Source organism: Taudactylus pleione, unplaced genomic scaffold, assembly GCF_031769625.1.
Source record: "Taudactylus pleione unplaced genomic scaffold, aTauple2 ptg000036l, whole genome shotgun sequence".
Classification (NCBI taxonomy): Eukaryota; Metazoa; Chordata; class Amphibia; order Anura; family Myobatrachidae; genus Taudactylus; species Taudactylus pleione.
In genome coordinates this window covers 4,166,124-4,191,908 of record NW_028284438.1, presented here as the reverse complement: position 1 = coordinate 4,191,908, position 25,785 = coordinate 4,166,124, and the positions used below count along the sequence as shown (strand labels likewise).

The following is a 25,785-nucleotide window of genomic DNA, read 5'->3' as shown; positions in this document are numbered from 1 at the left end:
GCGACAATACCCCTAAAGCAATACAACTGTAAACACCTCAAAAAACAACTAGTATGTATAATAAACTAATTTAATCTACTCTTAGTGTCTTCGATAATAGATCCTGCTATATAAGCACAACCAACAGGTAGTGATTTGCTTGCTACGTAGCGCACATTGCCTTCTCATTAGCATATCCAAAATAAACACTTTGAAATGGTCAGCTTTAAGTAAAAACAAGTTTAATGACAATGGATGATCCAGCTTTACAGTATATCTATAGATTTGAAAAGTTACATCTCATTAAAAGAAAACAATTCTAACACTTCTGTTATGGTCAACATAAAAAGTTAAAAGCCTATCAAAGGAATGAATTAGCGAGGGGCAAATCCTCCTCTATGCAGCCCTCCACGTCCCCGGAAGTTTCCTCTATCCCCTCTGAAACTTCCTCTGTTTCTTTCTCTACCTCTTTCTCCTCTACCTGCGGGCCCACCCCGGCCACCACCTCTAGATGTACCAAAGCCACGATCTGATTTAGGTGGGGGTGTTTTCGGTCGAAGCCTTTCAATTTCATCAGTACATCCTGTCAGAGTTGAATTTGGAGCGCTGAAATATGTAGTATATACCTCGGTGTTGAAGTTACTATTTGTAAGAGTAGGTCCTACGGTAAGCCAGCCTGGCAAAAGAACAGGAAAGGAAAAAACAAAACCGTAACTTGTACAAATAAAAAGTGTTATTTAACTTATTACATAACAAATTATTACCATGTGCAAAGGAATAATACCTGAACGTAAGGTGTTATATAGACAATAGAAGGCTGCCTTGTGTTTTCCTAAAAGCAGTTTGTTATATGCAGCAAGTGAAGTCCCAATACACTGATTTACTGTAGTAACATACAGTATATATTTCAGTGAAACAGTCAAGTGCAACACCAATTATATTATACTACTTAAAAAGACCTTATTTATACCATGTAACCTCAGCAGCCCCCACTCTGCTCCTCCCCGTTATACTTACCAGTCTACCTGTCCTCTCCTGGTGACCTGTACCATCTCTGTCGAAGCGGTGGGAGAAGTTATAGGGTTCTGCTCCGCAGCTCTCACTGCACATGATGGAAGCTACACAGACCACCCTTGATTACTGCATAGAAGTCAGCTTCAAAGCTTGTATACTTCGTCTAATGCTGGGTACACACTGTGCCAATCACTCGGCTGATCAGAATAAGCGCTCCGATCTCTAGAGTATTTGTCCGATCAGCGTGAAATCCCCCCATTCCTCATGATCCCTGTACAGGGATGTAGTCATGTGACGGGCGGCCACAAAGCCGCTGGACACAATCTCGACAGCGGAATGCCGGCTAGGGATTTATAATAGGTGTCAAAATACCGTGTAAAATAAAAAAGGACGTGGGATCCCCCTAAAAGCACAACCAGCCTCGGACTTTTCAGAGCCAGTCCTGGTTGTCTAAATACGGGGGACAAAAGATGTAGGGTCCCCTCTATTTAGTAAAACCAGCACTGGGCTCAGCGAGCCGGTCCTGGTTTTGGAAATATAGGGGACAAAATGAGTGCTGGTTGTGCTAAATACAGGGGACCACTACATTTTTTGTTCCCCATATTTAGACAACCAGCTCTGGCTTTGAAAATTCCAGGGCTGGATGTGCTTTTTTGGGGGGACCCCACTTAATTTTTGTTGCATGGATTTCACTGATCTGTGCATGCATCTGTGTCCCATAGTACAGCCCCCTATTTAAATTTATAAATCTTTAAGATAGTCGTCAGGTGTTTATGCAAGCAGACGATATATCGTTAACGATCTAACGATTTGGAAATCGTTAATGACGAACGATATATCGTTTAGTCGTTGGTAAAATTGCATAGTGTGTATGCACTATATAGAGTTCCGGGGAAATCGTTGACAACATCGCATCGTTTGCAAGTTGTTTAATGTATACCCAGCTTTAGTCTATCCCAGTCTCTCTCTGTCATCTTGTCTCTCTCATCTCTGTACACCTCCCCTCCCCCATCTCCCTCACTTTGAAATCTGTCCCGCCTCTGCCAGTTGGGCAGGGGGTTGCAGTTTTAGGGGCACTGTGGTTTTGGTGGGTGCCAGTTCCAAGTGCTAATAGGTATTTTTTCCCCCCACCTTTATATCTCTGTCTCCCTCACACATACATCTTTCATTTCTGCCCCCTCCTCCCTCATTTCTGACCTCCCCTTTCATCTCTGCCCCCCTTCCCCTGCGAGTGCCACATGTGTGTGTGTGTGGGAGTTCTGGTTAGGGAGGCACGAGTGAGTATGCCGTATATTGTCCAGCACTGGCCGGGGGAAGTGGCGGTGAGGCTGTAATGGTATCTAGCAGTCAGCTGCCAGTGAGAGCTGTGAGGGGGGAACAGAGGGGGCCTCCATCTAGCTCTCTACTGCGCACTTGTTAAATATGTGCATTAAAGCTTTGTATAATATTCCCATAGAAAAATTTGTTTCCAGTTTATTTGGGTTCTCACTGTGGTTGGGCTCTTGCCTCTCTCCATGTGGAGGTATTTCCCTTTCTGCAGATAAGACGGTAACTGTAGACCAACATCTGACTAGCATTCCACATTCAAGGAGCTATGATTTGCTAAAGGTGAATGGTTCTATATCTAAAAGAATAATTTGCCTAGTTACCTTGTGATGAACATATAGATCACAAAAACAATATATAAGCCTACAAAATGGTTAAATGATACAAAGTTCAGGCTTTCAGTACGTTAAATGCCAAGAAGCTGGCATGGGTCCAAGCTTAATAGAGTTTGTCTCCAACTTTCGAAACATGCACATTATGATGTTGGGAATCATTCACAGAAAAAAATAAATGACTGTAAAAAATAAAGAATCATCCCCCCCACCCCACAAAAAAAAAAAAAAATTACTTAACCTCACCAGGTCTAATGGTGCTATCTCTTCCAAAGAGGTGGAGACGTCTCCGCCCGAGACAGAAATGCTCAATAATGTGAAAGATCTCTACAGGCTTTTCAATATTTCCTATTTCTGGCTCCTCTGTGATAATGAGGTCAATGTCAACATTGGCATGGATGAAATCGCCATCGGTGCTGCGGTGTACCGTTCCTCTAATACCCATAAGGCAGTGCTCCTATGAAAACAATTATTAGAATTTGCAGTGACATTGATTGACATGACATGATGTAGGTTTGCCAGATGCATCACAGCTCTAAAAACAATGACCACTACAAGAGTGGTGTTGGGAGCATTTACTACCAACAATGAGTTTGAAGAGGCTGAACTTTGACAGAATAAGCTATTGACAATGTAGCTGCCCCCCTTCCCCAGTGGGACATCATTTATATAACCCGTAATTAAAATGTGCTGACTCGAAGAAAATGAACATTTCTGAAAATGCTGCAGCATGACTATGGGTTTCTCACATCCAAAGAAAATCTCTGTGATGTAAAAAATGTTGAACTATGAATATATAATTAATTATTTCTCAAGTTTAGACATAATCTTGTGTATTCCAGCAATTCCTTATTCTAGCGACATGCAGGAATGCTTACCTTTGTCCTCTGAAAGATTGCTTTGGGGTCCAGGGTCTTAGTCTTCCCAGGATTGTCTTTATTTGTTTTTATCCAACAAATGTCTTCTGATCGCCGGAAACCCCACTTCCGCAAACACTGAAGATCACAACAATACTCAAGCTTCACAAACGAGGTTATAAGAACAATATATACAAAATCATCCACGTACTTACAAACAAAAACATAAATCACAAACTACTCAAATTGTAAATAATAAATGAAAACATTAATTATATAGATTGGCCCTATTAGAATTTTTTGCATATCAATTAACAGTAATAATTCAGAACAGAGGATTTAATAATGTACTGCTCATTTATCTTCTCCCTGAGAATGAAATGGCAATAGATCCTAGCAGCATGTAAAATCCGTTACTTGGAAACGTGTAAATGTGCTGCAGTGCATCCAAACAGTATTATGTACCCCCTGCCTCAATGCACACTATTTCCAGATGGCCCAAACAAAAACACATCACTGCTTCTATCCGCATGCTAGTAACATGGAAATCATCTCCTAATGACACATTATTCCACCCACCTACATCTATAAAAACGTAGCAACCTGCGTTTACATAAATACTGCTGCAGTTGTCTGCCATAAACGGTCACACAACCTCAATACTTATACACAAGAAATATATCAGGGTGGTCCAAACAGCACTGTACACAACTTTATGAAGAATGGTGATGTGAACAATGCACTTATGTCTTGTCACACTAGTGGGCATATGCTAGAGTCCCAAAATTCAGCTCCACATAAAGGATGAATATAGAGAAAGTTCCTCTGAATCATAACAGACAATGGGGAAGATGTATTATAGCGGCACTTAACTTACCGCTATAACGCTTCCTGCTTCGCTTCTTTACCGAGGCGAAGCAGGAAGTACTAACGATGAAATGTAATAACATCTCATTGGCCGGAGCGGGGGAGTGATAACCCCCCCCCCCCCCCGGCGATCCCGGCCTGAGCACACAGCGCATCAGCCTAGTGCTGATGCGCTGTGTCTCAGTCCCGGCAGGTTCCACTGAGCACGCACGGGATATCGCAAGTATCGCGAGATCCCGCGTGCAGCCCTGGAGCCGGCAGCCACCGCAGCAGGGACAGCGTTGTCCCTGCTGTGGGGATAGGGCATTGCCAGGCTGTAGCTGTAGATAGCGACAACTGCAGCGGGCGGAACAGTCAGGCAAACTGACCGTTCATACATTGTCCTGCCTATCAGCGCTGCTATCTTGTAGATAGTAGCACCAATAATGACAGGGGTGCGTAGCCCCTAAATCATACATGGGGGAGAAGTAGTATCACCGCACGTGCGCTGATGCCATTTTGCCGGTTAATACATCTCCCCCATTTTGTCAAATGTGTTTGATAAGTGAATCAGATAGCAGCCGCCAGCTGCAGCCCCATAACGGAGAGGATCGCATTACGGCTTACCATTCTGCCGAAATCCAGACCTTCTCCAGAGCCACACCACAGGAAAACAAAGGCCCTTTGGCCGGCAATGCCTTCTATATCTAACTTCATTATCTAGAACAAAATGACATTTTAGATGTTGATTTGCATGGACAAGTGCATAATGAAAACAAATCACATATTTAAAGAGAGTGAAGACATATAACAAGTCATTGCAGCTCTCTAGTCCCAGACCTTACATCCCAGGTGAAGCTAATATGCAACAGATGTTTTACATTCATAAAAAACAAAGATCACGAGTATTAGAATATAATAGATAAAATGTCTCTTTACACATGTTCTCTAGGTTACTTATTATACTGTATAAGAAATAACTTGGGAGAGAAAAGACAGCTCACAGTCCTGGGGTACATTAGCTGGATACTGTATATAATTGCTATTGGTTATGTTTAGTTATAAGTTCTGCACTTTTCATTTTCTTTCTTTAGAAGTAGCGTAAAACTATCGAATGGTAAAATAAGAAATGTCTAATATATGACAGCAGTGTCAGTGTCCTGTAGCTATGCCTTTAGATGCAGCAATAGATAAAAGAAAAGACACCTAATTAAAACATTGTTCATTGAAGCAGAAATCAATTATTTTCATGAAATGGATTCCTTTAATATTGCAGACAAATAGTAAGGGTTAAGGCCAATCTTTTTCCTCTAGCAGGTTGGTGACCGGATTAACCTGTGGTCAAAGCAAATATCCCAGGGGAAGATACACAATCTGCTTCTGGCACCCTGTACAAATAGTGCCAGGTGACCCTAGGACTAAGCAGCAATGCACCCTACCTGACACACAAACGGCATTTATAATTATATATACACAGCATATATACACAGCATATTATATATAGGATGCAGAGGTTCAGCACTCTGGATAAAACTGCAAATATATATATATTATATACACACACGAATATATATTCTTTTTAATTGTTTTATTTTTCTTTGAAGGTGTCCATGTTTATAAATGTATGACAGGCTAAGATGGTACCAAGCTCTCACCTGTAGGATGCATATGTTATTTGCCTGTCACAATCCCTGTTGGGAGTAAATATTAAGGGTAAGTCAATTATGTGTGCAAAAGATGATAGTAATGTGAAGGTGTGTACAACCACTGTTTACGGTCTTGTATACCTAGGAGACACATTGCTCCTCCAAATACAATAATAGTGTTGGTGCAATTGTAGATGTAGGTGCTGCTGTCTGGGAGGCGAGATGCTCCTTTAGGTGCCTCTTACTGTAATTACGTGTCACTAATTGCACGCTGTGGGGTGACAGCTCCCAGGTCTATATGAGCGCTGATCACACTACCCGCACGTTCCAAATGTCCCAGTAGATTCATTTTCCTGCCTTTATAGCAATGATGCCAAATATCAGTGGCAACTTAAAGCCATAGATGGCAATGTTTTGCCTTACCTCATGCATCCTTCTTCATACTTTTAACATTCTGGTAGCTGTATCATTAAGTTCAGCTTGAGGCAACCACAGAAGTGGGTGGGAAGAATGACTATCAGGGATGACGTATGAATGGAGGAGAGGAGCAGAAGCACAAAATATCTGGGAGAAGTGTATGGTGGTGACAGGACAAGAAGATTGGACACAGCATTGTGACGATAGACAGAAACCAAACCTATAGAAAAGTTTATTGTACATGTGTAATGAGCAGGGTGGTACACTGGTTTTACACACGGAATTGTTTTGCCAAGATATTTTCCCTAACCTCCCAGTTCTTACACATCAGCATGTGTAACATGTATTGTGGTGTTACAGCTTTCCCACAGAATATCACTAACCTCCCAGTTCTTACACAACAGCATGTGTAACATGTATTGTGGTGTTACAGCTTTCCCACAGAATATCACTAACCTCCCAGTTCTTACACATCAGCATGTGTAACATGTATTGTGGTGTTACAGCTTTCCCACAAAATATCACTAACCTCCCAGTTTACACATCAGCATGTGTGACATGTATTGTGGTGTTACAGCTTTCCCACAGAATATCACTAACCTCCCAGTTTACACATCAGCATGTGTAACATGTATTGTGGTGTTACAGCTTTCCCACAGAATATCACTAACCTCCCAGTTCTTACACATCAGCATGTGTAACATGTATTGTGGTGTTACAGCTTTCCCACAGAATATCACTAACCTCCCAGTTTACACATCAGCATGTGTGACATGTATTGTGGTGTTACAGCTTTCCCACAGAATATCACTAACCTCCCAGTTCTTACACATCAGCATGTGTAACATGTATTGTGGTGTTACAGCTTTCCCACAAAATATCACTAACCTCCCAGTTTACACATCAGCATGTGTAACATGTATTGTGGTGTTACAGCTTTCCCACAGAATATCACTAACCTCCCAGTTCTTACACATCAGCAGGTGTAACATGTATTGTGGTGTTACAGCTTTCCCACAGAATATCACTTACCTCCCAGTTTACACATCAGCATGTGTAACATGTATTGTGCTGTTACAGCTCTCCCACAGAATATCACTAACCTCCCAGTTCTTACACATCAGCATGTGTAACATGTATTGTGGTGTTACAGCTTTCCCACAGAATATCACTAACCTCCCAGTTCTTACACATCAGCATGTGTAACATGTATTGTGGTGTTACAGCTTTCCCACAAAATATCACTAACCTCCCAGTTTACACATCAGCATGTGTAACATGTATTGTGCTGTTACAGCTCTCCCACAGAATATCACTAACCTCCCAGTTCTTACACATCAGCATGTGTAACATGTATTGTGGTGTTACAGCTTTCCCACAGAATATCACTTACCTCCCAGTTTACACATCAGCATGTGTAACATGTATTGTGCTGTTACAGCTCTCCCACAGAATATCACTAACCTCCCAGTTCTTACACATCAGCATGTGTAACATGTGTTGTGGTGTTACAGCTTTCCCACAGAATATCACTAACCTCCCAGTTCTTACACATCAGCAGGTGTAACATGTATTGTGGTGTTACAGCTTTCCCACAGAATATCACTTACCTCCCAGTTTACACATCAGCATGTGTAACATGTATTGTGCTGTTACAGCTCTCCCACAGAATATCACTAACCTCCCAGTTCTTACACATCAGCATGTGTAACATGTGTTGTGGTGTTACAGCTTTCCCACAGAATATCACTAACCTCCCAGTTCTTACACATCAGCATGTGTAACATGTATTGTGGTGTTACAGCTTTCCCACAGAATATCACTAACCTCCCAGTTCTTACACATCAGCATGTGTAACATGTATTGTGGTGTTACAGCTTTCCCACAAAATATCACTAACCTCCCAGTTTACACATCAGCATGTGTAACATGTATTGTGGTGTTACAGCTTTCCCACAGAATATCACTAACCTCCCAGTTCTTACACATCAGCAGGTGTAACATGTATTGTGGTGTTACAGCTTTCCCACAGAATATCACTTACAAAAGAAAAGAACCTTCTCTCTCATTTGGACACACAATGTCACTAGCCTTCTAGAAATACATTGTACTTAGATTACAGATAAAAACACTGCTACACAGCCGACAGTTAGCTTTATCCTCTGACTTACATCTTCCCATGCCCACCACTTCTCATTAGCGGCAATGCCAGTCTCCCTGTAATACTCCTCTAGCGGTGGTTCAAGGAGAATGACATCAAACTCACTCTTCAGCTCTCTTAGATCAAAGGTCTCCAGGTCTGCTTGTAAGTACCTATATTAGTACAACAGAGAAAATACAGCATGTGTGAGGAGACTGATCTGTCCTAAAGCACAATACTAATCAGCAATTACAATGGTGAACACTCTCTCTGGCACTCCGCTCATTGCACAGAATAAGACATGGCTCTGCCACACAAATAACAGAAAGTGTGCAGTGACTAATATGCGTCTCAGCTCATATGTACATGGCCTCTGTGGCTGTAGCTCTGTGAGTGAGAACACAGCTGGATTCACTGACATGCCTGCAACACCCCCATAATACGCCCATGAGACTGATTTTTTTCATGCACACTTCAGTCCACCCCACCAGTTACACCTGTGGTTTTGCTCCTCGTTCCTAATGCCAGTGACACCGAGTGCAACAGCATACACTCAGCGGAACACACAGGGTTTTACACTATTTTGTGCACATGCGCAGTAGCAAATAATCGTTCAACTCCACCAACATCGGTACAGTATTGCGTTCAGTTTGCGTCCACCTCTGAATTAGGCCCCCAATCTCTGCCCAGTGACACCTACAAGACCACTCTGGCGCTACATACATGCAGTGGAACCCTTTATTGCAAAACAGCAACCTGCTAATTCAGCAACCAACCTCACACAATACTGTATCTGATGTCTAGACATACTTTCTATATGCAAATTCCACCATTTCCTTTATACTGCAGAACCTCATGCAGTGTGTGCTATAAACATTACATTTCAACCTTGTTTCTTTTGTTAATATCAGGATTTTTGTCTCTGTACAGGGCAGCAGAATACACAGGAGCTTTATAACTGAAACACAATATTAATACTTAAGAAATTCAGTCGCTCCGCACTTGCTGCAGTGAGATCATGCTGCCACTAGGGGGCAGCAAGGGACTGTTTCATTCCAGAATAAAGGTTCATTAAAAAGAGCTCCTGCAACCATATGGTGATGGAACACAGGCATTCTGAGAGACATTGGGACAGGTAAGGAATACATCTATCACTAAACAGTAACTGCAGCAAAGTTATAAAGAAAGTAATAAAACATAACTAGTAGAGCAAGCGTTACTGCTGCAGGCGCAGGCTTACATAGGAGGGGTATTGGATTTACATATGAAGTCATCTTTCAGTCTGATCAGCTCCCTCAGTTTTGGATATTCCTCAAATCGATCTGCTAAACCTAAGCCAGAAATCAAAGGTGTTAACAAGTTCTGTAAAACAAGCCCAGAAATACATATGCAGACAATCACATCTGAGACAGCACTAGATCAAACAGCAATCCCATATGTGGCTGGCTGGCTCTAAACAGGATCTTATTATAGAGCTAATGCCGAAACACTTTACTAATACATAATGTACTTTTCAGGGCCGCTTTCTGGGGTCAGTTTGTAGAGCTATTTATTATTATTATCAGTTATTTATATGGCGCACACATATTCCGCAGCGCTTTACAAAGAATAATTGGCCATTCACATCCGTCCCTGCCCCAGTGGATCTTACAATCTGTAGTCCCTACCACATGCGCACACACATATGGGGTAATTTTTGTTAAGAGCCAATTAACCTACCAGTATATTTTTGGAGTGTGGGAGGAAACCGGAGTACCCAGAGGAAACCCACGCAAGCACAGGGAGAATATACAAACTCAGCACAGATAGGGCTGTAGTGGATATCGAACCCACAACCTCAGTGCTGTGAGGCAGTAATGCTAACCATTACACCATCTGTGCTGCCCATTGAGTGATAACAATATACCAATTTACATTATACACTGAAATATGCTGTCTGTTTACTCCTGGGAGCAGCAAGAGCAATGTTCATCTAAATGAATACATTAAAATACCGCTTAAGCAGGAGACTGTGTTAATAGCAATAGGAGGCAACATACCAACATCTCGGATAAAGTTCTGTGGCCTGTGCCCTGTGTCAACGAAATGCTGGCAATAATCATTGTGAGGATTCAGGCTTTGTGTCCCCTGCAAGAAAAATACAATTATAAAAAGAATAAAAAAGCAAATCAGTTAAACAACTGCTTCAGGTTAAGGTGCCTCATAAAATATAGTATTTCAGCTACAAAACAGACTATTTAAGAACCCATATGCAAATACAGACATTTCGAGTGTTTTACATGTACATTCTCACTAGCAGGGACCTTTTCATTTCTTGTATCAGTCAGCACTATAATTCCTGTATTTTCTTTATTAGAAAACGAGGCAAACTAACACAGGCTGAAACATGTTACTACTGGGTCAAATGGAGTATCAGTCACTTACCTTTCCATGGACTTTTTTTTTTTTTATTTAGATGGGATTAATACTATACATGTAATTTATGGATATGCAAACTAATTTGCCAAATTATTATTATCACGTCGTTTACCCATTATTTCATGAGAAACAGTCTCTGCATACGGTACGCTCGCCTCGTCGTTCTAAGACAGATTCAGACCTCCTACGTCAGCACTATACGCTACTTTGCATAAATCGTCTGGTGATAATTTGATCACTCAGTGTATATACACAGGGGAGACGAGGAGGGAGAGGGGTTAGGAGCAGGTACTGATTATCTGGGTCTAGGTACCGCTGCCTGCACCCGATAGGTTGGGGGACAGCGAGCGCACTCCCTTCCCCCGAATCTACCCTTGGCTGCCCACCCTCCTTCTGTGGAGCGTTTGAGATTTTTCAAATATTGGGGTATTTTGGTTTTTAAGGAGGTGTGGCCTAGCCTTCTTACATTAGACCACGCCCCTTGCCAGTATCAAGGCCCGGCCAGGCAGGCTGTCTACGGTCCTGCATATATATATATATATATATATATATATATATATATATACACACACACAAGCCACTATTAGGTCCATCTTTCTAGTACTGGGTAGAAACCCCCTTTTGCCCAAAGACTGTGTGAAATCTTTGTAGCATGGACTCAGCAAGATGCTGGAAACACTTCTTAGATATTTGGCCCATGTGGTCATTACAGGATAAGGCAGTTGCTACAGATTTGTTGGCAAAATCTCCTCAGACAAAGTTATATTGCATAACAAAGGTGCATTCCTTCTGTTTGACTGTGAGATGATGTTAGCCACTCTGACCACAAGCACTAAATCGGAGGATCCCAAATCTATGAAGTGCTTTACATGATTCCACTTGCTGACTGAATGAATACAGACCTCTATTTCATCTCCTGGTTATGATTAATAGAGCAACTACCATATGACAACTAGTTCTAGCTGTGTTTTCAGCAAGTATGAAGTTTGCACAAGTGTCATTACTGTAGACCAGTAATTCTAATATATGCCATGAGAAAGGCAATTGAACTGCTCAGTGGAGATTTGCTTTGGGACTAATGCTACAGAGATAATTATTTGAAGAAGACTATGTGCCCTTGTTACTGACCATCTACAGACTTCTCATAGAGGATGCTATACAACATAACATCTGCAGTCTGTTATAATACACCAATCAGTTGCAATTTATCATTATTAGGCTGTGGTGATCAATATGTTTTTATAAGTGTCACTGTATTTTTATCATATGTATTTAATGTGTTAATTGATCCACTAATTTATATTGGTATACATATTATTTCCTTTTGTCAATCAAAGAAAATGGACTTGGTGCTCTCAAGCCATTCCATAGCTCATCTTATACTGCTCCCTGCACGTCCTCTATACCCCAATGCTATCTTACTAACATCCAGCTGTGTGCCGTTGGGGTATCTCATAGTCAAAGCCTGAATATTCCTGCACGGCTCAATACTGGCCCTGCAATTGACCTACATACTCGCATCAAAGGAGTGTACCCATCGCTGAACATTCAGTTAGGCTGCAGAATTGCCCTGTACCCACCCACATCAATACATAGGACACATGGATGGGCATGAAGAATAATAGATAAAAGATACCTCTTTGAGAGGAATGTCAAGTAAAGAAAAAAAAAAAAAACCAAGTCTCACCCAATACTACAGTACTTGAGCAATGTGTAATACAATAAATGGGCTAATATGCCTGCAGTCACCTTTTCTAAGTATTTACACAATGGGGTCAATCCAGTTGATTGCAAATTATGTGACTTGCCGTTGCCACAACGTTAAAACATCGGCAACGGCATCTCGCACCCCACTCCGAGACAGAATTCGCATAATTTTGCACAGGGCCCTATGGGGCTGCGAGCATTGTTATGCGAATTCGGGCGGCCGTTGTCACGATGACTGGTCCCTGCAAATACATTGCGTTTAATTGGATTGAGCCCAGTGTGTTTAAAGGTCTATTAAATGAAACAAAGTATAGCTTTTTTTACAGCATGGCACTCTGGGAAATCATTAGCATGGTCCTCTGCATAGCTCTTCAATGCTTGTTTTAAAATGAACTTAGTAAAGCAATTAGTTACATAGTAAATAGTTTACATAGTAAAATAAGGATATTGCAATGTATGCGAGAAGATTTCTCATAGAAATGGATTGATAGTATCCACCATAAGCTATGTATTATGTTATACAAGGTTAATAACATTAACTCCATGTGGAAACGAACAGTAGGGGCGGCTGCAACCTTATATTATGATGGGTCGCACTAAGCCGTCTCTAGGTGCGTCCATTATAAATGCAGTGATGTTACCATCTCTCAGTGGGCCAATACGACATTATTTATAAAATGCGCTGGCAAATCTGGGTGTCACAAGATGAATTACTAGGAAGACTGTCTGAAGGAATATCTTACTTGGTCCTGTCCCTGATTACATGTTTAAAATAAAGTAATGGCTTGAGACAAGTCAGTAGGCTAATTGACTTTTCCATTTGTGAAATGTGAAACCATTCAATGGAATATATTAGTAACCTTTCCACATTAACGTGAACCTTTGATTTTATGTTGTTAGTTTGACTGCCCCTTTGTCATGTTATGTGACAGCTATTTCCCCAGGCTCTGAGCAATCTCTGGCAGCAAATCACAGGCTGCACTACATTTTTTTCTGAGAAATAAAAATACTCCTCTTAACAATCTTAAGCTGTATCCCTAGCCAAAGAGGTGTAGGGTGGTATAGTGGTAATTCAGCAGCATGGTAAATTTAGAGAGAGTATTTTGAAAGATGAAATGCATTTCAATTTCCATATGTTTGCCTCCAGTCTTAACTAATCAAACTAAGCCTAAATTAGTGAGTCCATCATGCACAAAGAGCTGGGCTTGTGTGCATGCACCATAACAAGATGATGTGTATGTGCCTGACCAGCAGTTAGCAGGCCATTGTGCATGTCTGGCAGACACACACAACGCTAAGTGGAGCGACAGCAAGAACTGGGCCTATTTGAAAGCAGTGGTCCTGGGAGATGTGCTCCTAGGTCTCCAACAAACCTGACTCTAGTCTCTGATGGATATGGAGGGAGTGTCAGACTTTAGCCGGGAGAAAATACCTTTATATAGTTTTCCTTTACTAGCTGGTATAGTTAAATGAGTTTAGAGAATCAAATACCTTTAAGAAAGTGCTCGAGTCTTTGTAGATTTCCTCTTTATAAGGTAGATTTTCTTCCTCTTTCTGTGGTTCAATGGTATCCTGAAAATTAAAACAGCATAAACACTTTTATACAGGTTATTTAAGGTTTGGCAAAATGTACTCAAGTTTAAATATATTAGTATAATCCTAATAAGTAACAACATATATTTAGCTAAGAACTAATGCTTGCCTTACGTGCAAATTAGTCTAAAATCCTCCCTATATTGTGTTTTAAATGTGTACAGTACACAAATCATTCATTCCAATCTAATTTGTCTCAGTACTCTTTCAATCAGATTCAAGTATCAGTAAGATCTAACCCATGCTGTAGCATTGTCATGCAGGATTTAGCAATAGGGATGCAGCTAAGTAGACAATAAATGTTACCAGGACAAGAAGGGTGGCTAATCTGAGCTCACCAACACCAACATCTGAGACAATAAATGTTACCAGGACTAGAAGGGTGGCTAATCTGAGCTCACCAACAGCAATGTCTGAGACAATAAAGGATATCAGGAAGAGAAGGGCGGCTAATCTGAGCTCACTAACACCAACATCTGAGACAATAAAGGTTACCAGGACAAGAAGGGTGGCTAATCTGAGCTCACCAACACCAACATCTGAGACAATAAAGGTTACCAGAACGAGAAGGGTGGCTAATCTGAGCTCACCAACACCAACATCTGAGACAATAAAGGTTACCAGAACGAGAAGGGTGGCTAATCTGAGCTCACCAACACCAACATCTGAGACAATAAAGGTTACCAGGACAAGAAGGGTGGCTAATCTGAGCTCACCAACACCAACATCTGAGACAATAAAGGTTACCAGAACGAGAAGGGTGGCTAATCTGAGCTCACCAACACCAACATCTGAGAAAATAAATGTTACCATTACGAGAAGGGTGGCTAATCTGAGCATCTCTCATAGTGCATTCAGCAACGTCTGACAGAATAACACAGCCACCATAAAAGGGTCACTGATTCTAACAGCGCTCGTCCATTAACAGTATGCCTTGGTGAAATGTTCAGTTCATGTAAAATTCATAGCAAATTCAGATGTTAACAACCCAGACGACTAGTCTTCCAGATGGATTATTCCCATGATAGCAGCGATTTGGGACCGTTTTTAAAGGGTTAACACATAAATGAATCCAAAAGGAAGATTGAAAACTGCACAAACTAGCATTCTATGACACGATTAGTATAACACAACTATTTCTCATTGCATGGAAATCAACCAGCCTGGTATTTTTGTTACTCACTACCTTTTATTTAGCAAGGTGTTCCTGTATTTTGTTTTATTACTATTCTATAGCACTTCAGAGCGCACAGTTATATATTTGATTCAAAAATGAATTAAAAAAAATAAAAATGTTAAAACAATTTGTTAAAGTGAAGTGTACAGGCAATGTTCCCGAGCACCAAATCACCCGGGGAGACCTAAGTTTCCATTAATGAAAAGTTGATTACTCCCGGAACAAAGAAACAAAAATAATCAAAGTAATAAAAGGCAATAATGAAACATGATCTTCCAATCACCAATTCTGCCTTTTTTCATCAGTGTCAAATTTTCAAGCAATAATATGCGTACCAACAATGAAATAAGCCATCCACATTCTCCTAACCCAGCACTAACACCTCAGGTCCACGCTTATGGGGTTGTGCACACAAGTGCTGTGTACCACAAATAAAAAAATGTTTTAACCTCAAATATGTACTTGTGGTCCTGACTGTTGTACAAATGTGCTGCAATTTCAATAGTCAAGATACAATTATAAGCAAATTGCCATATGTATAAGCGCAATAAAGAACGTCAATCCTGGTATACCTGATATCAGATGTTGAAAGACATAGATGGTGGATGCAGTCACGAACGTATCTCTTTAGTACCCCTATGTCCAAATCGGATGGATTGTTTAGCTTAACCCCTTCATTGCTAATGAGTGGGACACGTTCTAAGCACTGCCAGGGCTAAAATGTGGGAATATATTTAAAAGTCCCCTTTTAATAGTTAATGTTGCTGAGAGTCGGGAGGGTCTTGATGACATCTTTGCGTCAGGCACAATGATGTCATTATGTAGTATGGTGTCATTTCTGTCTGACACCATACTACAGAAATTGACTGAAATTAAAAAAATATTACTGTGGGGGGAAATCAATTTTTTTTGAGGTGGCGATAATTAGTGGGCGCCCGACGGAACCATTCAATTGTTTTGCATGCCCATTAATTATCATACTTGACGCGCCCAAAAGGGTTTAGCCAAGAGGGTTCAAACAGAAATGTCACCAATGGAGGCTACTGCGACCAGCAAATAAACAGTTGAATTGCTTTGTCAGGTTCTTATTTGTTAAGGCACCTAAACAACAATTGATTTTCCTCTAGTCAATGGCGTAGTTTATAAATTAATGCCAGCCTTTGATTGAAATTTGGCATCCTCAGATCTGGATGCACTTAGCTTATGGATGTGTTGGCTTTAGAGCTTTAAATATGATACTTTACCATTATGTTTAAAGTTCTAAAGCCAACAGGGTTAGGTTTGCTTTACATTACTACCATGATGGCAGGCCGGGTTCGACACACTGCTGTCCCCCTTGTCATAGTCCACATTCTGAATGTCAACCATACTGTACATTCCCATCCCGCCTGATCTGTAGGTCACATGGCTATATCTGAGCACAACATGGCAGGACCAATGCTTTTCCTGTGAAGACAATTCATTATAAATACTGCTGCCCTTACCTTGCACTCCTCAACCACTTCTTCATCCTCCTCTCCTTCTTCTGGAGGTTTCCGTTTCAAATTAGGTGCTGATGTATCATATGAAGCACTTAAAGAAAAAACTACTGTTAAATTGTCAATTATGCAAAAAACAGGAACTACTACAAACATCAGTCAAAACAATCAATACAAGGGCCAGCATACACATGGTTGCCAGAGAATGCGGGCATTTGTAGAACTGAAAGCTCCAACCTGCCCTGGTAACCAAGGCAATGTTACAACCTACTGTTCATCTGTATGTAATTTCTGAATAAAGAACATTGTATCAATGTGGGTTTACACGCTCCAAACCAATCAGAGCAACATTTCTCACACTTTGACCAATCAGAGTGAAGCTGCCCTGTTTGGTTAGAAGGCCTTGCCCTAAGTCGCTCATTTGCGACATTACTTTTCTAAGGTGTAATCCTTCAGACGTTTACGATTTTTATTTTAACTGTTTGTACCTGCTACAATTATGTAATAAATAAAATGGAGAGCAAAGGTGAGGCTATGTTTTCAATTGTAACAAAGAACTTTTTTAATTTCATAATGGCATGGTACTGGTGGAAAGAACCTCAAATTGAGGGATTTACACTGAATGGAACAGACCCAAATGCATTTTACTAAATGAGGAAGGGATTCTAGTGAACACTCGTCAAATGGATGGAGTTTATCACACCACAGTCTGTTACATTACTGCTCGCAATATATAATCCTAATATGTGCACAGCACTGAATTATCATCCTGCGATGATACTGTATAATGTTATAACACTGATAAGCAAGAGATGTTTGCAAACAGATGGCTTATACTGACACCATTATCAAATGTAGGTGTAATGCCAATAGATGTGTAAATACAATCATTAGAGTGTATAGTAGCAGATCATGTTTAATTTACCGACACATTTCTCTAGTCTCTGCGATTTCCCTTTGCTCATCCTTACTGTTTAGTACAGCTCCTATATTGTCAGCACTTTCTGCTCCTAGCTGTAAAAAAAAAAAAAAAAAAAAAAACCTGCTTATACAGCCATCTAATACATACTAAATATGCCATACATACCAATACAAAACACCACGGGTAATGTAAAGAAATGATAAATATAGTCCAAAACAGTAAAAGGGTGTAGTTGCCACCCAAATTCAGAGCTTAACTACAAACAGCACAGATCTTGTATACAGTAAATGTATAAACTTATATACAGTAGTGGCTATAGCTATCTACAATATTATCTTATCATGTTTAAGGAACTGCTGATGTCACAATTATGGATGATACAGTGAACATGAGCACTCCCATTTATAAAACTTTAAGTAAATACTATAGAATAAAACTAAAAATGACGTATTCAAAACAAGAGGATGTGTCATACCATGCACTTTATAAAGCTGGGAATACACGGCACAAATTTTATTTAAGATGCGATGAACTCAGGATTTGTCCCTGTGAGTAAAATCTCAGATATTCATATGTACACACTATACAATTGTTTTTTCCAAACCTACTATTTATCTGTCCTAATGATTGGATGGAAAGATCATGTTCTTGTACAAGCTGCACAGGTACAGTCGTCAGCAGGTAGACACCGCAAACGGTTTAAGATACCATGCCCAGATTTATCGCATCTTATGGGCATCCTAGAAGATGCAAATAATGCGATGATACCGATTTATTTGAGATAGAGATTTACGTGCGTACATTTTATACAATCCTCTGTCATACCATAAAATTCTCAGATGAACTGACAGATAATTGTGCAGTGTGCACCCAGCTTAAGAGAACAAATAATAATGGTATACAGAGCAAGAAAAGGGATTCAGAGCAGTTGATAATCCTTAAAAGATAGTGTGATTTCCATGGGAAAAAAAAATCTTCCTATAAAACTTTTCAGGGTGCCACTCTCAGTTTATAAAGAAATCTTCGGTTTCAGCGTTATGTGGTAAATAGATCAGCGCTTGCACTTTATACACATTATAGACCCTCTTTTATGCACTATTGGCGACAAGGGACTCATATTTGCAAAATGAGCAGATCCTGCAGGAACCGCCGCAGCCTACAGGGGATGGCTCTGCGCGCCGCAGCCTGCGGGAGCTGGCTCTGCGCGCCGCAGCCTGCGGGAGCTGGCTGCGCGCGCCGCAGCCTGCGGGAGCTGGCTGCGCGCGCCGCAGCCTGCGGGAGCTGGCTGCGCGCGCCGCAGCCTGCGGGAGCTGGCTGCGCGCGCCGCAGCCTGCGGGAGCTGGCTGCGCGCGCCGCAGCCTGCGGGAGATGGCTGCGCGCGCCGCAGCCTGCGGGAGATGGCTGCGCGCGCCGCAGCCTGCGGGAGATGGCTGCGCGCGCCGCAGCCTGCGGGAGATGGCTGCGCGCGCCGCAGCCTGCGGGAGATGGCTGCGCGCGCCGCAGCCTGCGGGAGATGGCTGCGCGCGCCGCAGCCTGCGGGAGATGGCTGCGCGCGCCGCAGCCTGCGGGAGATGGCTGCGCGCGCCGCAGCCTGCGGGAGATGGCTGCGCGCGCCGCAGCCTGCGGGAGATGGCTGCGCGCGCCGCAGCCTGCGGGAGATGGCTGCGCGCGCCGCAGCCTGCGGGAGATGGCTGCGCGCGCCGCAGCCTACGGGAGATGGCTGCGCGCGCCGCAGCCTACGGGAGATGGCTGCGCGCGCCGCAGCCTACGGGAGATGGCTGCGCGCGCCGCAGCCTACGGGAGATGGCTGCGCGCGCCGTAGCCTACGGGAGATGGCTGCGCGCGCCGTAGTCTACTGGAGATGGCTGTGTGCGTCGCAGCCTACTGGAGATGGTTAGGACTAGACTATAGAGCGCAGATGGACCTGTGACGTCACACCCACGTGATCCGGCCTGAAAGGGGGAGGGGCGGGGATGGTAATGGGGGACCAAAAGTGTCCTCTCGCCACGCTTCGGGCACAGTGGCTCGCCACAATTATTTATTCCCCCTCTATGCCCTAGTGGATGGTAACGCAGGAGCGGTCCAGCCTCCTGCAGCGGTCACGTGGTGGATACGTCACAGAGGTCCTTTCTCCAACTTGGAAATAGCAGCAACCTACAGGGGATGGCTGTGTGCGCCGCAGCCTCTTGTGAGTTGCAGCATTTCCCCTCCCTGTCCTCGCAGAGACAGCATCATGATCACTGTCTCCCTGACCACCCGGGGCCTAATGCATCCAGTCCATGCTGCGGACAGCAAACCAACGTTCAGACTGTCCTGACCGACGAAGGAGTGAAGGCCACCTTCCCTGTCCTCTACAAGCCAGGAGAAGTGGGGAACAGGCTTATACCTGCATGCCGCAATACAACAGAACACAGCACCCCAAACTACATGAAACCTGTTCCCGCTGCACCCCTCCCAGGCCCACAAACCGCCCGGATCCTTCCCAGGTTGGCCACCCAGGAAGAGAGCCCCATTGGGGTAGGCACCACCCACAACATGGTGTGCAAAAAGAAAAAGTGAGAATCAGCATGCCTCTCCTGGCCCTACTATGGTATGCTGCATTAACACGTGGTCCTACATATGCCACAATACAGTAACATATTTTTACAGCAAAACATAATGCAAATACAGTTAAAGTGAACCTGTCACACATTGAACACTGGCTTAATTGGTCCCGATGATTCCTGTTTCTTAGCGCTGCTTAACACGGCAATAATTTATTATGTTTTGCAGGTTTTATTATCATCCACATCCAAGGACAGGGGCTCCGATAGGAGACCACACCAGCGATGTGCAAAAGTAAAGTGATTGCAAATGTAATAACTTTATTTATGGGTTCAGGTCTGGCCCGCTCTACTGTGCATGCCCTGTCATCAGACTGTACATGTGCGACCAGCCATTGTGTAAATGTTGCAAAGTATAGCCTATAAGCTACAATGGCTAATGCCATGTGAAGATGACGTTTGCTACTTTGGCTAGTAAATTTGGCGTTGGGGTTGCTATTGCAATTGAAAACTGAGGACCACAGCAGATATCCCTGCTATTGGCTGCGATCCTCCATGCATACACCTGGGTGGTACTTAATATTTTACCTGTTGTTTTGGGGGGACATCCCGCAAATATATATATACTTTTTACAAACATGCCTCTTAGTACTGAATGGCTTGTTCACTATGGGTTTTGTACACATATTACATGTAGGATTATGGAGGGACTAAACATGCATTTAAGGGGGATGTGGAGAGTTCTGATGCTGTGTTAACCCCAATTTTTTTAAAAAAATGTATCTCTGGGACCCACATAATCTTGTTCTCCGCGACGATCACGGACAGGTTTGTGCACAACATTTTTTATGAGACTTTGAAATTTATGCTTTTCCAAATCCTTACCTACTGTAATCCTGGTTGGCAACATAGGATAAAAATATATTTTGCTGAATGTCTTGATGATACCAAGCTACTAAGTTTCAGTCTGAGGGCTCTATTTACTAACATTATTTTTATTTTAGTATCACCTAAAGTTACTACAGGGCAATTGGAGTAGAATTCGTAAAATTCTACTCCAAGCCCTAATTATCACTTATTTTTAGTAATCACATCGCATTTCCCATAATTGTAATGGGAAATGTGATCTGGCCAAAGTTACTAAAAATAAATTGTGAAAAAATACCGGGGAAAGCCCTGTGATAATAACGCCACCTGGAGGTGGCGTTGTCCAGGGTCTCCCCCGGTTACCGGACTCCTGGTCCGCTCTAACGTGCAGAGCAGAGCCTGGAGCTGGCCCCAGTGATCTCTACTAAAAAAAAAAAGTAAAAAATAAAAAAAAACTTACCTGAGTCCAGGGACCGGTGATCGGGGCTCCCGTGATGTCCTCCCTCTGGTCAGCTGGTCTCCCAGCCTGCATTGGTGCCCGGTCGTCACCTGACCGGGTCCCAGTGCAGGATGGGATGTCAGCTGACCGGAGCCACCGGAGCACCGATGACTGCAGGTAAGTGTAATTAAGGTAGGGGGGTCGCTGGGGGTCCGTGACCGCGGGGCTTATTGCCGGAGGGGGGGCTTGGTGATGGTCAGTCGGCGCATGCATCGGCACTTGTCATGGTATTTTTTGCGAAAATACCGTGGTAAGTGTGCGAAGGGGATCCGCAGGGACAGAGCTTTATCGCAAGCTCTGTCCCTGCAAGGGATTTGTAGTAACTCCCTGTGATATTGCCTGAATTCACAATGCGAATTCAGTCAATAATGTCACACTACAATATGCATTACATATGCGGATTGTAGTAAATAGGGCCCTGGATGAGATAATGGTTTTGTCCAGAGTCTCTACTACCTCCGAATCCGAGATATTTGCACGTGTGTGTACATACATACACATTTATAGGCAAACGAGGGGTTGGGTCCTGTTGCCTGAAACCTTCCCCATCACAGCCAATGTCTCAATTCAAGATCACAACAGCGGTTGTATATAATGCAAGTTAACCAGAGCTGTAGCCACAACATGCAGAATTAAGGTGCATACACACAGGACGATATCTTTGAACAATATGAATGATAACAATATCGTTCAACGATATATCGTACCGTGTGTATGCAATGAACGACCAACGATGCACGCTCCCGCTGGACGATAACGTTATTTTTGGTTGTCCGTATATGCAGGCCAACTTGGACGATATCAGCAAGAATTGCCTGTTCAGAGATGTGGCAGGATGACTTCACTGAAAGATATCTTTCAGTGTTTACACCCAATATCGTTTGTCCTGCACTACAGAAAGTTCAAGGGAAATCTTTCACCAATATCGTTCTTACAGCACATCATCCCGTGTGTATGCACCTTAAGGGACTAACAAAGCGGTGCCCTACTGCTGCATCTTATTGGTTGCTGGCCCTGTAAATGTCTGAAGTAATACATACGTTGCACTAAATATACGGCTTATGTGCTAATCATGGACTGGGCGCACTCGCTCTAAAATCAAGCATTTGGAAACCCCCCTCTAGAAATTCTGTTTGCCACAATATATACAGAAACCAGGAAGATAATACAAAGGTGTGGCAACCATTTTTCATCCTACTCATGAAGGAGCCAGGTGAGGCAGCCATTTTAAGCACACTACATAGGATTACAATAAGTAGTATAGGCAATGCCTGGAATTGACAACACGTAATGGGGGGAGAAAAAAATACTAGAAGAGGATGCTTAACAAATCAGTAGAAGTATGCATTGTTCTTTCTACACAATAGAGTAGCAGACAAGGCAGACATGTTGGGCTCGCTACATTGATTACAATGTGCTATAAGCAATATATGGAAATAAGACAAACAAGGATAAAATGAACTGTGACTCATGCCGGGTAGACACTAGACGATACAGATGTGTCCACTTACGTCTAGCCTCCTTACGCGTTAAACAGCCCTTTAGTCGCGCCATGCCGTGGGGTGACTCGGTAGCACCAGGTGTTTTTTTAGTTTTAGTACGACTTTTTACCTTCCAGTGCGGATTATTCGCACAGTAATGCAAATAGGATGCACAAGCAGCTTCTGCTGATTAAAATGATCTGCGGCATGCCTATGTTCTGTGCGCAACTGCGGCTTTATCTGCATGCAAAATGGTACGTCACAGTGTCAGCAGCTGTGACACTGCAACACAGAGTTTCGCATGCATATACACCCGCAGTTGCACGCAGAAAGTAGGCATGCCGCAGATCATTTTAATCAGCAGAAGCTGCATGTATGTCCTATTGGCATCACTGTGCGAACAATACACACTGGAAGGTAAAAAATAGCAAGAAAATATGCTCAGCGCTACAGTCACAAGGCGCTCCGGCCGGATCAGATGAGATATCGGGCACATCATCTAATGTGTACCTTCAATGTCACTGATGATGTGCGCTCCCACGTGTCGACAGGCGGCATAGTTAGCGTGGGCCATGCTGCCGAATGCAGCATGGCCCCCGCTGTTGCTGCTGGCATTGGCAAGTGTGCATGCTGGCACCCCGCCGGGTCTCATCGTGCAAGATCGTCTAGTGTGTGCCTGGCATAACAAGATACCCATTGAATATATAGGTCAATGAGTTCATATTACCCTTGCAAGTACCAGACGAGGCAGGCATCTAGGGTGCACCACATATAGGTTACAGTGGGCAGGGTGAGCAATTATATATGCATGTAACTCTATGCCATTCTACAGCACTAACTCACTCCATACACCTTGACTACATCTAATTTATGGAACCCAGGAGCTCATTCAGACCTGCTCGCACCCTGCGTATGGAAATCCAGCGCAGGCCAGCAAGGCAGGCAATCGCACGGCAAGGCATTAGCAGGCCCACTATATCTTGGCGTTCGATTACTTAGTGTAAGCAGACGCCCACCAGCCATTCCTAAGATGCCCACATCATCTCCTGGAAGAGCATGAAAACATTGGTACATTGAGCACCATCGGATGCGATCGCAGCGCTTGAAGTTGACTATACCCTGCCGCAAGCACTGCGATCACTTCAGAGTGAAATCCCACCAAGTGACGAGTACAATGACGCTTCCTTTTAATTATGCACGCCTTTGAAACTGCATTGGGATGCTCTGGCACGCCTGTGTTCACACCTCCACTCCCCCGTCTCCATTGGCCAGCCCCTGTCACCACCCATAAACTGCTTCTCCTGTCACTCACTCTGCTGGGCAGTCTATGCGCAGCGAGAGAACGCATCCCGATCTCTCGAACTGGTTCATGCATGCGCATTGCGCTGCGTGTGCAAAAAGCAACTATCGTTTAGCTACGAGCATTCGCATCATAGCGAGCGGGTCTGAATCAGCTCCCTAGTCCCTAAATAAAGTCAAAATTTATAAACCTTAAATAGAAGCAAAAAATGATGAAAAAAACCCTGCAATCAGTACCGGTACCTCTGCTACAACCCTTCTGGCAAAACTGTATTTACCTGACACTATTTAAAACCTGAAGCAGCTAACTGTACTCCTGTACCACTTGTTCCTTTTATGGTTTTGTTCCTGTTGCCATGCTGCATTTAAATATTTGTACATTACACATTGAAAGAGTAAACTGCAAAGTAGCACAATAATACACTAGATACACACACAAACTCAACATCAGACTGCTTGTCCACATTGGCACTGTGCACTTTCTATATGTGTAAGGTAGCCCATTATCTCAACAGGTTGATGTTATCTGAAATACTAATTACAGGGCACACAGAGCCATGTATTGCTAACTCCCCATATTACACAAGTTTATTCACTGCGTATATTTAGCAGTGGTAAGTAAGGGAAGGCGTTAGACATACAGCCATGTGACACAATAGGAGAGACCCTGCTCGTCAGAGCTCACACTCTAATCACGTGTAACAGGAGCATCTGTAGACGCATTACTTGTTGAGCCAGTAACTTCCTGCGCAGCTTCTGCCGAGCCCGGATCTCCTGCAGGCGGCTGTTCATGACTGCTCAATCCCGGGATTATTCCAACCGGGCCGCCGCCCGCTGCCTACAACTAACGACTAACGAGCGGCTCCAGTGACGCGGTGTGATTACGTCAGATGATAACATGTACAGAGCAGCCATGATTAATTAGGGCACTAAGGGAAGACTCATTCTTGCACAATGTTACTAAATCGTAGGGAAATGACATGATCACCGTAACAATGTGTCAGTGTACATATATGTGAGGTTCCCTTCATTTGGGCGCAACGTCGGAGCTGCAACCTCGGAGGAATGATCTCTGAGATATGAAAAGCCGCCATTTTTATGGAGACCAATTTGGTGGTCTGACATGGAGAGTAACCGCAGCCTGAATGAAATGGCTGTATAGGAAGGATGGAAAGAGAATGTCATGGTAACATAGATCAATGTTATGTAAATAAAGAGTCAGTAGTGTGTCTATATCCTGTGAT

At 43.0% G+C, this 25,785-nt stretch overlaps 1 protein-coding gene across 1 annotated transcript; it reads right to left on the bottom strand.

Moving 5' to 3' along the window:
- Positions 1-204: 204 nt before the first annotated feature.
- On the bottom strand, positions 205-25,439 carry METTL14 (methyltransferase 14, N6-adenosine-methyltransferase non-catalytic subunit). The gene is made up of 11 exons (XM_088452247.1): positions 25,268-25,439; positions 17,856-17,944; positions 16,937-17,024; positions 14,174-14,254; positions 10,597-10,684; positions 9,798-9,888; positions 8,589-8,730; positions 4,982-5,074; positions 3,530-3,646; positions 2,898-3,108; positions 205-655 (listed from the first exon to the last, which is right to left on the bottom strand). Exons 1-11 carry the CDS (start codon positions 25,331-25,333, stop codon positions 354-356), a joined length of 1,368 nt encoding a protein of 455 aa, XP_088308373.1. The 5' UTR covers positions 25,334-25,439; the 3' UTR covers positions 205-353.
- Positions 25,440-25,785: the final 346 nt, after the last annotated feature.

Coding starts and splice junctions, on each gene's coding strand:
- METTL14 (XM_088452247.1), bottom strand. CDS start 25,333: ATGAACAGCCGCCTGCAGGAGATCCGGGCTCGGCAGAAGCTGCGCAGG. Junction 17,945..25,267: donor GGAAGTTACTGGCTCAACAA/GTAATGCGTCTA, acceptor TTTTTTTTACAG/CTAGGAGCAGAAAGTGCTGA. Junction 9,889..10,596: donor GAACTTTATCCGAGATGTTG/GTATGTTGCCTC, acceptor TTTCTGGCTTAG/GTTTAGCAGATCGATTTGAG.